The sequence below is a fragment of the Peromyscus eremicus genome, chromosome 5 (genome assembly GCF_949786415.1).
Source record: "Peromyscus eremicus chromosome 5, PerEre_H2_v1, whole genome shotgun sequence".
NCBI lineage: Eukaryota > Metazoa > Chordata > Mammalia > Rodentia > Cricetidae > Peromyscus > Peromyscus eremicus.
The window spans coordinates 125,363,855-125,375,564 of record NC_081420.1 but is presented as its reverse complement, the minus strand read 5'-3'; the positions used below and the strand labels follow the sequence as shown (position 1 = coordinate 125,375,564).

Genomic DNA, 11,710 nt, shown 5'->3' with positions numbered 1-11,710 from the left:
GTGGATTGCCACAGCTGCCTGCCAAGATATTTTGGCTTGGCTGTGTGTTGGTGTGTCACTGTGTGTCGAGTGTGACAAGGTATGGTTGTGTGATCGTACATGTATCAGTCTGCAGGAACATGTGTGGCACGTGTATGTACGTTAGTGTGGCTCTCAGCGTTGTTCTGCATTGGGACGACATGTGACAGTAGGTGGTGTGTGGATCTTGGTTGTGTCTGTGCCCGGTGTGCACCACCGTCTGGTGTGACTCCATGAGGAATAGGCCCTACGTTCCTCCGTGACATTCGTGCCCGTCCAAGCCCTGCTGCGTGTCAGCGTGTGTCGGCGCCCGAACGCCGGCCAGCACGTGTCAGGGCGGCCGCGTCGGTGTGCGTCCCCGCGTGTGTGTGTGTGTGTGTGTGTGTGTGTGTGTGGTGTGTGCGCGCGTGTGTGCATGTGTGTGCGCGCCGGCCGCGCTCACCCGCCCCGCCCGCCCCTCCCCGCGCCCCTCCTCCCGCCCGCGCCGCCCGCCCGCTCCCTCTCCCCGGAGTGCGCCGCTTCCAAACTTTGTCTAAACTTTCACTTTCACAGCGCGGCGGCTGCGGCGGCGGCGGCGGTGGCGGGCGAGGGCGACCGGCCGAGCGGCGGCGGCATGGAGTAGACGCGCGGCGGCGGCGGCGGCGGACGCGAGAGGCAGCGGCGAGCGCGGCGGCGGCCCGGAGCCCGCGGGGCCGAGCCTGTGAGCGCGGAGCGGCGGTGGGCCGAGCGGGGCCGCGGGCCGGGCGGGCGCCGCGCGGCGGAGGCCGGAGCAGCGGAGCCGGAGCCCGAGTGCCAGCCAGCGCGACGCCGCCTGCCGGGCCTGCCCTCGCCGCGGCCGGCCTCCGCGCTCGCGCCCGGGCGCCCAGCGATGTACTCCCCGTACTGCCTCACCCAGGTACCGGCCGCCGCCCCCGCGCCCCGGCAGGGCCGGGCCGGGGTCCCGCAGGCGCGCGGGCTGCGGGCGGGGCGCGGGGCGCTGCCCTGGGGCGCGCGGCGGGAGTGCGTGGAGAGTGGGCGAGGGGGGCGAGTGCGCGCGGCGGGGCGCGGCGGACAGCGGACCCCTGCTGCTGCGCGGCGGTGCGGCGTGGTGGCAGGCGCGGGCGGGCAGGGTGACACGGCGGCAGGAGGCAGAGTGGCCCCGGGGCGCCGGGGAGCGCGGGCGGGCGGGCGGGCGGCGTTCCCTGAGCGCGGCGCGGCGCGGCGGCTCCCGGGGTGGCAGTGGCGGGCGTGCGGGCGGCCGCTCTGCGCGCGGCTGGGGTGCCCCGAGCGGCCCGGGCGTCTCCCCAAAGTCTTTGTTCAGGCCTCGCATGGGAGCGGGGCTGAGAAAATGGCGGGGCTCCCAAATTTCGGAGGGGCAGGGGAGGGGAGGGAGGGACGGGCGTGCTGCCAGCCCGGGCCGCGCCTCTCTGCGGATCCTGGACGTTTGCAGACGCGGCTCCCCGGCCCCAAACTTTCCTCCGTGCAAACTTTCTGGTCTCGGAGACCTGGACCGCCGCGGTGTGGACCTGGAAGCGCCCCAGGGAATCCCGGCCCGCCACCCGCAGGCGGGAAGGGCGGGAGCAGCGGTGGACACCGCAGGCCGACCCCGTTGGGATCAGCCGTCGGGTCAGCCTCTGGCACAGCAGCGCCGACCTTGGCGTGCTGCGGGAGCGCGAGCGCGAGAACGCGTCCCGCCTCCAGCGAAGTTCCCTGCGCAGTGTGTAGCGGAGGCCGAGGCCTGGAGCATGCCTAGTCTGCCACCCCACTCTTTTCCAGCCATGACTCCAAGCCCTGAGAGGGTACATGCTAGCCCAGCCCAGACCTAGAGGGATCCTCAGCGCTACCTGCAGGACCAGGCCAGGGCAGGTGACGGATTCGGCAAGCAGAGGGGATTTGTGGAGGTTGATTAGCCTTGCCTGCCGGCAAGGCCTGTCTTTGGAAGCTCTCTAGGCCAGCCCTGAATCTCTAACGGCCCACTCTGCTAAGCCAGAGCCCTATCAGACAAGTGCTAAATGTGCCCTACCTTAGAGTGGGAGCACATGCCCATGGTGCGTATATATGGCCAGGTATGTGGGGAGCATGCCAGGATGTTTGGAAGGGCAAAGAAGTAAATGCAGGTCCGTTGCAGTTCCGCCGACCCAGCACTCTGGTGTTCCCAGGCACTAGTGTGTGTTTGTGAGTCTTATGTGTGGCCCCTGTGGGTCAGTGGTGGCCAGGCTGCGTGGCACAAACACAGATGACCCGGAGAGATGGCCTGTCTTCCAGTACAAGTCACATGCAAGCGTGTGTCAGCGGAGGAGCCCATGCATGCCTGCCCCACACATGCGGGTGTCAACAGGCAGTTTGATGGACACCGTGTGGGTCCGTACCTCCAAGTTGTCAACTACCTTATGTTTGGGTCCCCCACAGGAGAACCTTGTCAGGTATCTAGATCTGAGCCGTGGCTACCTTCAGATGTGCTGGTCTTTGTGGCTGGTGTTTGAGGCCTAGTGGGACAAAAACCCTGTACTCCAGCTGCCACCTTGTCTACCGGGCTGCTAGCCGGCCTCCAAGACAGGCTTGCCAGACATCTGGGCTTGCCCCCTCCCCACCCCGTGGGTCAAGCGAAGAACCCACTCCTGGAGAGGAAATGCCAGCTGATATGGTGGCAAGGCTACGAAGGGACTGGGATGGCCCCCAGAATTGGGGTGATGGCCTTGGCTTGGTTCTGTGGCACTCCAGAAGGGAATATGGGCTCCAATCTGTGCGAGTTACATCTTGCACGCGCCAGGCTGCCTGGGAGGGGAGTGGGCACAGTCTCATCAGTCTGCCAGCCCTGCGTGGTGGGCAGGGAAACCCCTTTGCTTAGGGTCCTTGGCAGCCTTCGGTCAGCAGGGTCTGGCTGTCCCTGCCTTTCAGCCACATCCCTTTCCACAGACCTTCCTACTGCCATAGTGCGCCTCCCATCCTTGCTTTTCCAGCAGCCTCTTTCGCTGGCTGCCTTTTTTTTTTTTTTTTTTTTTTTTTTGTATGTTTCTCCATCTCTGCTCTTTGTCTGTTCCTTGCCGTCTCTGTCCTTCTGATCATCTAGCTGTCCCTCTGGCTCTGGCTCTGGTGTCTCTGTCCTCCACCTCTGCCTTCCCAACTTCACTCTCAGCCTCTCTCTCTCTTCCCCCCCTCCCCCCTTTTTTTTTCAAATCAGAATTGGCTTCAATTTTAAAGTCAATAAATGATTGAGTAGTTGGAGCAGCAGGGCCCTTGGGAGGCAAGGGGAAGGGTAGGGGGAGTCTCCTTCTAGAAAAGAGAAACGCTGATCCATCAGTTGGTGAGGCAGTTGCCGGAGCTGCTGAGGGCCTTTATAGCCGCTTTATAGTCTCAGGTGGATATCGGAAATGGGATGGACTCAGTGGACCCCTCAACAAACGAAGACACATACAAGTACTATCATCACCAAGGGGAGGTCATAAACATTGTATTCACATTGACATCCAGACACACAACTCTTAACATACACCTCAACACGCAAGTGCCCCTAGAGATGGGATATGTGTATCCATGTTCAATCAGACATGGGAACTTCCCGGTCACATAGCCATCAAGGCCAAACCACGTGCCTGTATTCATGACCACCAACACCTACACACACACATCACCCCCAAGACAGGCTGTGTGTGGACATGTCACAGAAACAGTGGTCGCTCCCAGAGTCATGGATCCTTCAGCGCAAACTGGGCCACAGCAGATATAAATGTGCACACAAAGCCAAGGACAGGTGAGCCGTGGACATCCATCTTTACACAGAGACATAATGTCCTTGGTTTTCAAGTTGTGGGCAGAGGCTCTGTAATATCTGTATAGATACACACCCATGTCTTCCCACTCCTGGCCACAAGAACACATATGCTAACATGCAGATAATTGTGAACACACACAAAGGCACACATGGATGTACACAGATAGGCTCACCCTCGGACAGGCACGCTCCGTTGTGGTCACAGAACCTTGGGTCTTGCACAGACACACACACACTTGAAGGCGAGCCAGAGCTGCATCGTGTCTCCCACCTCTGTGGCTTTCCCTGGCTCCCTGCGGCCACTCTTCTGTCCCTATAAACTGTGGACTGCTCTTTGTTCTTGAATGAACTGGTACTCACATTCTGTTTTTTCATTTGTTTCTTGAGGTGGATGCCTTGCCATGTAGCCCAGGCTGGCCTTGAACTTGCAGCGGTCATTTTTCTTCCGCCCAGTGCTGGGACGACAGGGTTGAACCACTATGTCCTATCTTGGTAGTCTCGCTTTTTTTTTTTTTTTTTTTTATTATTATTTGATTGTTTGAGACAGGATGTCATGTAGCCCAGGCTGCCTTGAAGTAGCTTTGTAGCAGAGGATAACCTTAAACTCCTGATCCTCCTGTCTCCACCTCCCAAGAGCCGGGACCACAGTCGTGAACCGCCATGCTGGGACGTGCTGGCTTGTCTCTCCGGCTCTGGCTCCACACACCTTCTACCCCTAAGAGAACAATGAAACAAGCACAAGTCAGGTGATTTGGGGGCCACACTGGGGTCCTGGGAGATGCTCCAGTGGTGGACCTGGCTGGGCTCAGAGCCACGGCTCCGCTGGGTTAATGCATCCCCAGAAGGAGCCTGGGTTCTTGACCTAGACATGAATGTCTCCTGTAGTTTCCATGGCTCCCAGATGGAGGCTGTGAGGACAGAGGTCGGCAGTGGGTTTGAGCTCCCTCTGCATCTCTCAGTCCTGGAACTCGAAGTCCTGGGCTTTCCTGGTCTGCGAAGTGCATATCTGTCTTTTGGCTCTGTGATGTAACCCACCGCCATGCTGGGCCAATGACACGAGCTTGAGAAGTGCCCCGTTATTATATTGATTGTCACCATCCGGGCCCTCACAGTGTAGAGGAGGAGGATGTGAAGGCAGGAACACAGAGTGGAGACCCTTGCCACCATGGCAATCTCAGTTTACGGCCTCGAGGAGGAAGGACAAGGCTCAGCTCTTTTCCTATTATTGGGGTCCTGTAGGCAGACTTCACAGTAGTGTGAGGAGACTGCATGAGATGAGGAAATGACCTTCCCTGTCCAGTGGAAGCCGGTGTCTCTTAGTAGAGTCTGTGGGCGCACGTGGGTCTGTGTGGGAGTGGGACAAAGCATAGAGACGTGGCTCATCCTGGTAGTGACTTAGAGATGTCCCCACTGCTCCAGAGCCACGTCTCAGTCTGCATATGGGCATTGGTTGAGATGGGGACTCTCTGTAGAGCAGGACCCTATGTGAGGACTTGACTGAAACAAGCAGGCTTTGTGGGTGGATGCGAGGCTGTGGGAAAATCCTGAGGTGAGCCTGGTCGGACTGCAGACCTCCGCTGTTTTGAACTGCTTGTATTCTCTGTCCCCAAGGAATGGGGCTGGGATTTGGGGTGTTGTGGTAGTCTCCCTCCAGTTGCATCAAGGCAGGCAGAGGAGACCCCCCATCTGCTTTCTCTTACTTGGTACTGGCGATGCAGCTTCTGTCCCTGGAAGCTGGTCCCACAGGAGGGGTGTCTCCACTGTCCTGTTTCCAAAGCCCTGGATGTGGAATCCGGAGGTTGAAGGGATGTCTATGATAGGCTGCCGGGTTCTCAAGATTCCAGTGTCTTGATCGGCATGCCGGGTGGTTTTACAGCCACCATGTCCTCATGGACATGGATGACCATGTGTGCTCCTCTCCACTTGTTTCTGAGGGTCTGTTGATGGGTAAGGACTGTCACTCATTCTCTCTCTTAGGTATTTAGTGACAGTGTCACTGGGGTGTGCATTACCACTCATGCTCATGCCTCTGTGGCATGGCCTTGTCCAGCTCTTGGATAGCACTGTACCTGCTACTGTCGCTAACAACTCTTTGGGCTGTGCTTCAGAGGGGAGTGACTGTGTCATTGTGACATATAGATGCCACCTGTGACAATGAATTGGCCTGTGTTTTTCTGGAAGGACAGCGGTCACAGCTAAGTGTGTATTCATAGCTCACACACGTGTTAGCATATATGTGTCAACTCGCACTCACTCACATATATGCCAGCATGTGTCTGTCTGTGTGTGCCAGCCTCCAACCCCATGTCATTGTGCATCCCGGGCTTGTCCCTGTGACTGTGTGTTACCACATGGCCCTTCTCTCAGGCATCCCTTGGCTTCTAGGCATCATGCATGATGTCCATGATGTCCCCCGGCTGAGCAGCTGGAAGCAGGCTGGGCTCTTGTCCCTTCCCATGAGGTTGTGTGGCCATGGTTGCCCCGCTGAGCCTCTGCCTGTTGTGGACAGGAGCTCATTGTGCGGGCAAGGTGCGGTGTGCTGGAGCAGCCATAGACCTCCCTCGGTCTGCTCAGTGCACATTGATTTTGGCTTCTGCCTGTGGCTGCCCTGGCCTGGCCAGCTGGGTGTACGACTGTGTCTGTGGGCCTGAGCCCGCTGTCCCCGTAGTCCTCAGCATCCCCATTGCCAGGCTTGCCCTGAGGTCCATACCCCAGAGCCAATCGATATCCCTGGGAGGCCTCTGAGGGTTCGGATTTGGAAACTGAGGTCCCCTTTCCTCCCCCCTTTCTGTAGCTCTTTCCTCTCTCCCTCCTCCTCCTCCCCCTCCCGCTCCCTCTCTCCCTCTCTCTCCTGCCAAACGCGTCTTGGCTCTCTCTGAATATCTCTCCTCCTCGATTTTTGGCTCCAGCTCTGGGCTCACTCACTAAAGGAAGAAGGGCTAGCTCCCCACCCCCACCCCTTCCTCAACACCTCCCCCTCCTCAGGAGCCCCTCTGAGGGCGGGAGCAGCCTCTAGCAGGGGCCTGGGCCCCAGAGTAGGCTTGGCCAAGGGGGGCCCAGGCCCAGAGGGTGAAGGGATGAGGGGGATTGGGCCTGGCAGCCTTAGGGGACAGTGGGCAGGGTGACTATGCTGCCAGGCTGAGCAGGCGGGCAGGGAGGGGTCGGGGGCACAGAGCTGGGGTGTCTGGCTTCTGGTGGGGCTGGCAGGCCTCTGTGAGGCGCAGCTGTGCCCAGAACTCAGAGTTGCATTTGCCACCACTACCGATGTGGCTGCGCCAGCCAGAGAGGGGAGGTGGGTACCGGGCACTGCGGCTCTACACAGCCAATCAGAAGCTGGGTTGCACTGGGGAGCTTTCTACCCACTAAACCCCACCCTGAGGGAGGCTGAGGGGGTAGTGGCCAGCAGTGGGCAGGGGTCAGTGCCCACCTCCGTTGCCGGGACCCAGCTCCGTCTGCTGAGGTGGATGCCAGCATTCCTAGCATGGGTCGGACTAGAGCGGGGTGTGTGTGTGTGTGTGTGTGTGTGTGTGTGTGTGTGTGTGTGTCTATCAGTCCCCACCTGAATCTGTAAGCCAAGCTGGAGGAAAGGAACAGTTCTGAGGTGCATTCAGCGACATGCCTTGAGAGGTGACTTTCAGTCTGAAGAGCAGGGCAGAGGGGCACAGATCATCCAGGTGGGTCCAGGGAACTATCAGTCTCGATGCAGTCATCTGGTGGGGGAGTTTATTCTGGGTCCCTCTCACACAAAGTCATACACTCGCTGGCACAGGCGGGCACAGAGAATCACATTGGCAATCCAAACCTCCCTCCATCAGGCATAAACATGTGTGCACACGCACACACAAGACGTGTACATACAAAGAGACTCCCCCCCTCAGACACCTACAGATACCCAGCCGCACCCCAGCATATCAATGCGCATGACAGGCAGGGAGCCACGTGTGGGTGGAGATGCACAGGGACTCACAGTCACACAACCACATGCCATGAATCACAGTCCAGACCACTGCCACCCAACACACAGGAACACATGGAACCCACAAACACACGCACACAGCGACACTGAACACATGAGAACACCCCCCGCCCCCTGCACCAAACACAGGAACATGCAATAGCATAGCCTTGGACACACGGGCACGGATATATCTCTCCGCCCAGTACATCCAGAGTGATTTTTACCCACCAGGAGATGTCTGGAAACATACTCGATTGGCACACACGAAGGGGCGTCACAGGCAATGAGTGGGTGGAAGCCAGGGATACTGCACAGGTCACCCCACTACAAAGAACAACCCAGTCCCAGCAGTGCTAAGGTCTGAAACACCACCTTGCGAGTACAGTCAGTAACAAACTACATGGGCATGGCTAACGCCTGGCATCCACCGTACACCTGTACATACGCATGTAAGACAAAAGGCTGGCTAGCACAGGGTCACACACAGATCTGGACATTGTCCCATGTGCTGCCAACACACGTGAACCCAGGCAGAGTGACATCGTATATTAGTTAGTACTCAGCCACAGCTGGGCCAGGTTGGAACTAAGAATGCCCTTACTGGAGCTGACTGAGTCACTTGGGTAACCCTGTCCTGTCCTGACAGAATTTGGAGCCCTGGTTCTCCGGCCTGGCTTGTGGGATATGTCTCTCTGTGCCCAGGACTCTGCTGGTTTTCTGGACCCAGCAGCTGAGGTCCCTCCCCTCACCGCCCAGCAACTATAGAGAACAGGAAAGGAGACAAAGCTAAATTCTGAGACCTTGTCTTTGTGGGGCTATAACCTTTGGCCTTTATTCCTTTGCAGTGCGGGACTAGAACCCGGGCCTCACGAATGCTCCTGCTGAGCACTTTGGCTCTGGGTTCTTCACCTTTGACCCTGGGAAGAAAGAAGAGCCATAAGTGGCTGAATAGTAGTGAGAGGGAGCCTTTTGTAGAGCGGCATGGAAATGAGTATTTGTCCTAAAAAATCATAGTTGACGTTTGATGTGTAGAGGACTCACTATGCTGGGTCGTGAGCTGGGTGCCCCTGGCGCATCTCCTCGTGTTAGCAGAGAGCTGTAGAGCCCGCTCTCTAGGTTTGAATCCCGGCTCGGCTCGGCTCTCACTAGCTAAGTGACCTCAGACAGATCACTCAGACTTTCTGGGCTTTATTCAGAAAACAGGGTTGTGGCCAGCATGGGTGAACCCCCTGCCTTGTAAAAATATTTATTTTATTTTATGTATATGAGTGTTTCGCCTGCATGTACGCTTGTGTACCACATGTGTACCTGATGCCTGAAGAGGTCGTAGGTTAGAAGGTGTTGGTTCGCCTGGCACTGGAATTGGGCGTGGATGTAAACCACCATGTGGGTGCTGGGAGCTGAACCTGGGTTTTCTGCCAGAGCAGTCATTAAGCCAACTCTCCAGCCCATGGAGGTGAACCCCTTTAATCCTAGTACTTGGGAGGCTGAGGCAGAAGGATCAAGAGTTCCGGACCAGCTTCGTTTAAATAGCCCAGCCCTGTCTCAAGAATAATTTTTTTTTTAACTGAGCATGGTAGCGTGCCTTTAATCCCAGCACTTCAGAGGCAGAGGCAGGAAGATCTCAGCCCGATCATCTTAGGATAGTGTGTACATGGGGATTTCCAGGCTAGTCAAGGTTACATAATGAGCTTTTGTCTCAAAAACCTGTAGTAATAATAATAAAACAGAAAAAAAATTGAAAAAGAAAAGGAAAAGCAGAGCTGTTGCAGAAAATGCTCTAAAATTGTACGGGAATGTGGACATGTGCACTTGATTTTATATACAACAAAACAAGATCCAGAGAAGCCTTATGTAGTACCAGGGTCAAGGGCAGGAGGCCATGTGGTCTCTGCTGGGTTCCTGATCACTACTCCCTTGAGTCCTGGGGATGAGGCAGCATGGTAACCATTTCCTTGGCCGTTCCCTAATTCCTGCAGTCACAGCATGATTTAAAGTGTGCCTCAGTCTCAGTCCTGGTTGTACCCTCCTCTTTATTCTGACGTTTAAGATCTTCTGTTTAGTGCTCATAATAAGGGTGGTCTTCTAAGCTTGCACCCCACTCATCAGGCCCCTCAGCATAGCAGGCCCACTGCCCTCTCCCACACCTTGCTGGGCACCCAGCCGGAGCCTGTGTGTTAGGGGTGCAGCCGGGGGGCCTTTGCATTCCTTGACAAATATTTACCAGGCACCTCCTGGGTGCCAGGCCCTGTTCTAAGCCCTGGGGGCTCGGCATGGTGCAAAGCCAGCAAAGATGCCAGCCCCAGTGGGAAGGCAGACAGCGAGTCCGATAAACAAGGGTGTGTCCTGTCCTTGGGACTGTGCTAGGTGCTGTGGGAAAGAGCTCAGCAGGGCCCTCAGAGTGTAGGCAGCTGCAGGATTAGCAGAGGGGGCCTGGGTACCCATTTCCACTACCCTCGGTCACCCCTGCTTTCTCAAACTGGAAGCCTGGAGGGAAAGGGTGTGGGGCTCAGTGTGGGGCCCAACATCTGTCCAGAACCCAAGCCCGACTGTCTCTCCGTCTGTAGGCATTCTCTCTGCATCTGTGTGGTACAGCATAGGGTGTCCACCTAAGACCTGGGAATATAATGACTGGGTCCTCTCTGTACAGACTCTGAGCCTGGACAGGCATTGAAATTCTTGACTGTGGCACTCTGAGCCAGGGGGCAGGGTGGGGGCAACTGGTAGCCCAGAGACGCACTTCCACCTGGAGCCCTAGATTTAGCTCCTGGGGGTGGGCCTGGTTTATTTTTACCTCGGCCTGTCACCCTGGCAGCACCAGGCTACACCATCTTTGCAGAGTCTTGGGGTCCTGCCATACTTTTTGGGGGGACCTGGCTTTGCATGCTTGGCCTCCAACTCTTACTGGGCCACCAGACCCCCTGTATCCATAAAGTTCCTGAATCAAGGACTCTAGGCTGGGGGCCTAGGACAGGATCAGTGCTACAGGCTGGCAACTACCAGCCTGGTGGCATTTGGTTTGGCCCCCTGCCTGCCCCCACCCCCACCCTGTGCCTGGGCAGAGCCGAGCGGCTGCTAGTGCCAGTCTCCATTTCGGAGTTTGCAGTGGGGGGGGGGGGCACCTCCAGTCCCTGGCCTGTCCCGTGCAGCCTGAGGCCGGCTCCCCCCATGCCTGCCCCCCATGCCTACCCCCCCATGCCTACTCCTTGGAAGGGCTTGGGGCTGCTTTGCCGCTGCCCCTTTGCAGCCTGGAGCTTGGCGAGGGTGCCCGCCTGGCTTCCATCTTTCCCTAGTGCTCCTTCTCGCTCTCCATCCTTCTCCGCCTGCCATGGCTCACCATTCCTGGCACCACGTCCCTTCCCCCTCCCGTAGGCGCCAACCTCACTTCCAACCCTGCCATTGTTGGCTCTCCCAGCCTTCTCTGCCGCCTAGGGCTGGGACCAAAAATGGGGGGTTGGGAGGTGTGGGCCTGTGGGCATCAGGGGCTTGCTGGTTGCTTATCTGCATGTCTGGAATGGGCATGTTCTCTAAGCCAGTTGGCTGACCTGCCTCTTCATTTAGCCTCAAGGTGGGCAGAGCTAGGCTTCAGCAGAAGCAGGGATCCTTCCATTTCTGAAAGCCCCCTAGGCTTGTGCTGGCCTCTGGACATCCGGGAGACCAGAGTGGCTGTTATCTGCATGCCAGGTGTCCAGGCGAAAGCGAGTCTTCATGGATGGGGTATCCACACACTTCCCCTCAAATTCCTCCCGGAAGTACTGGGTTCCTGCTGCTCTTCTTCAGAGCTGCTATGGGGCTGACCAAACCTAGTACTGGGTGCTTGTGCCCCCAGAGGGACAGGGGACTTTGGAGGAACCGGTTTACTGCCCCCCCTCCCCCAAGCCTGCCGCCTGAGTCTCTCTGCACTAAACAAAGTTTGCTAAGTAACTTCAAATGTTATTTGAGGACGGCCTGGCCTCAGCCCAAGGCGGCCCTGTGGAAACTTG

General features: G+C 57.5%; 1 protein-coding gene across 4 annotated transcripts in view; it reads left to right on the top strand.

Moving 5' to 3' along the window:
• Positions 1 to 821: 821 nt before the first annotated feature.
• The window catches only part of Nfix (nuclear factor I X), a 96,901-nt gene continuing 86,012 nt past the window's right edge, over positions 822 to 11,710 (top strand). For all 4 annotated transcript variants that reach the window (XM_059264421.1, XM_059264419.1, XM_059264420.1 and 1 more), the window contains exon 1: positions 822 to 913. In XM_059264421.1, the coding sequence (XP_059120404.1) occupies positions 887 to 913 (27 nt within the window). In that variant the 5' untranslated portion in view covers positions 822 to 886. The remainder of the gene's footprint in view (positions 914 to 11,710) is intronic.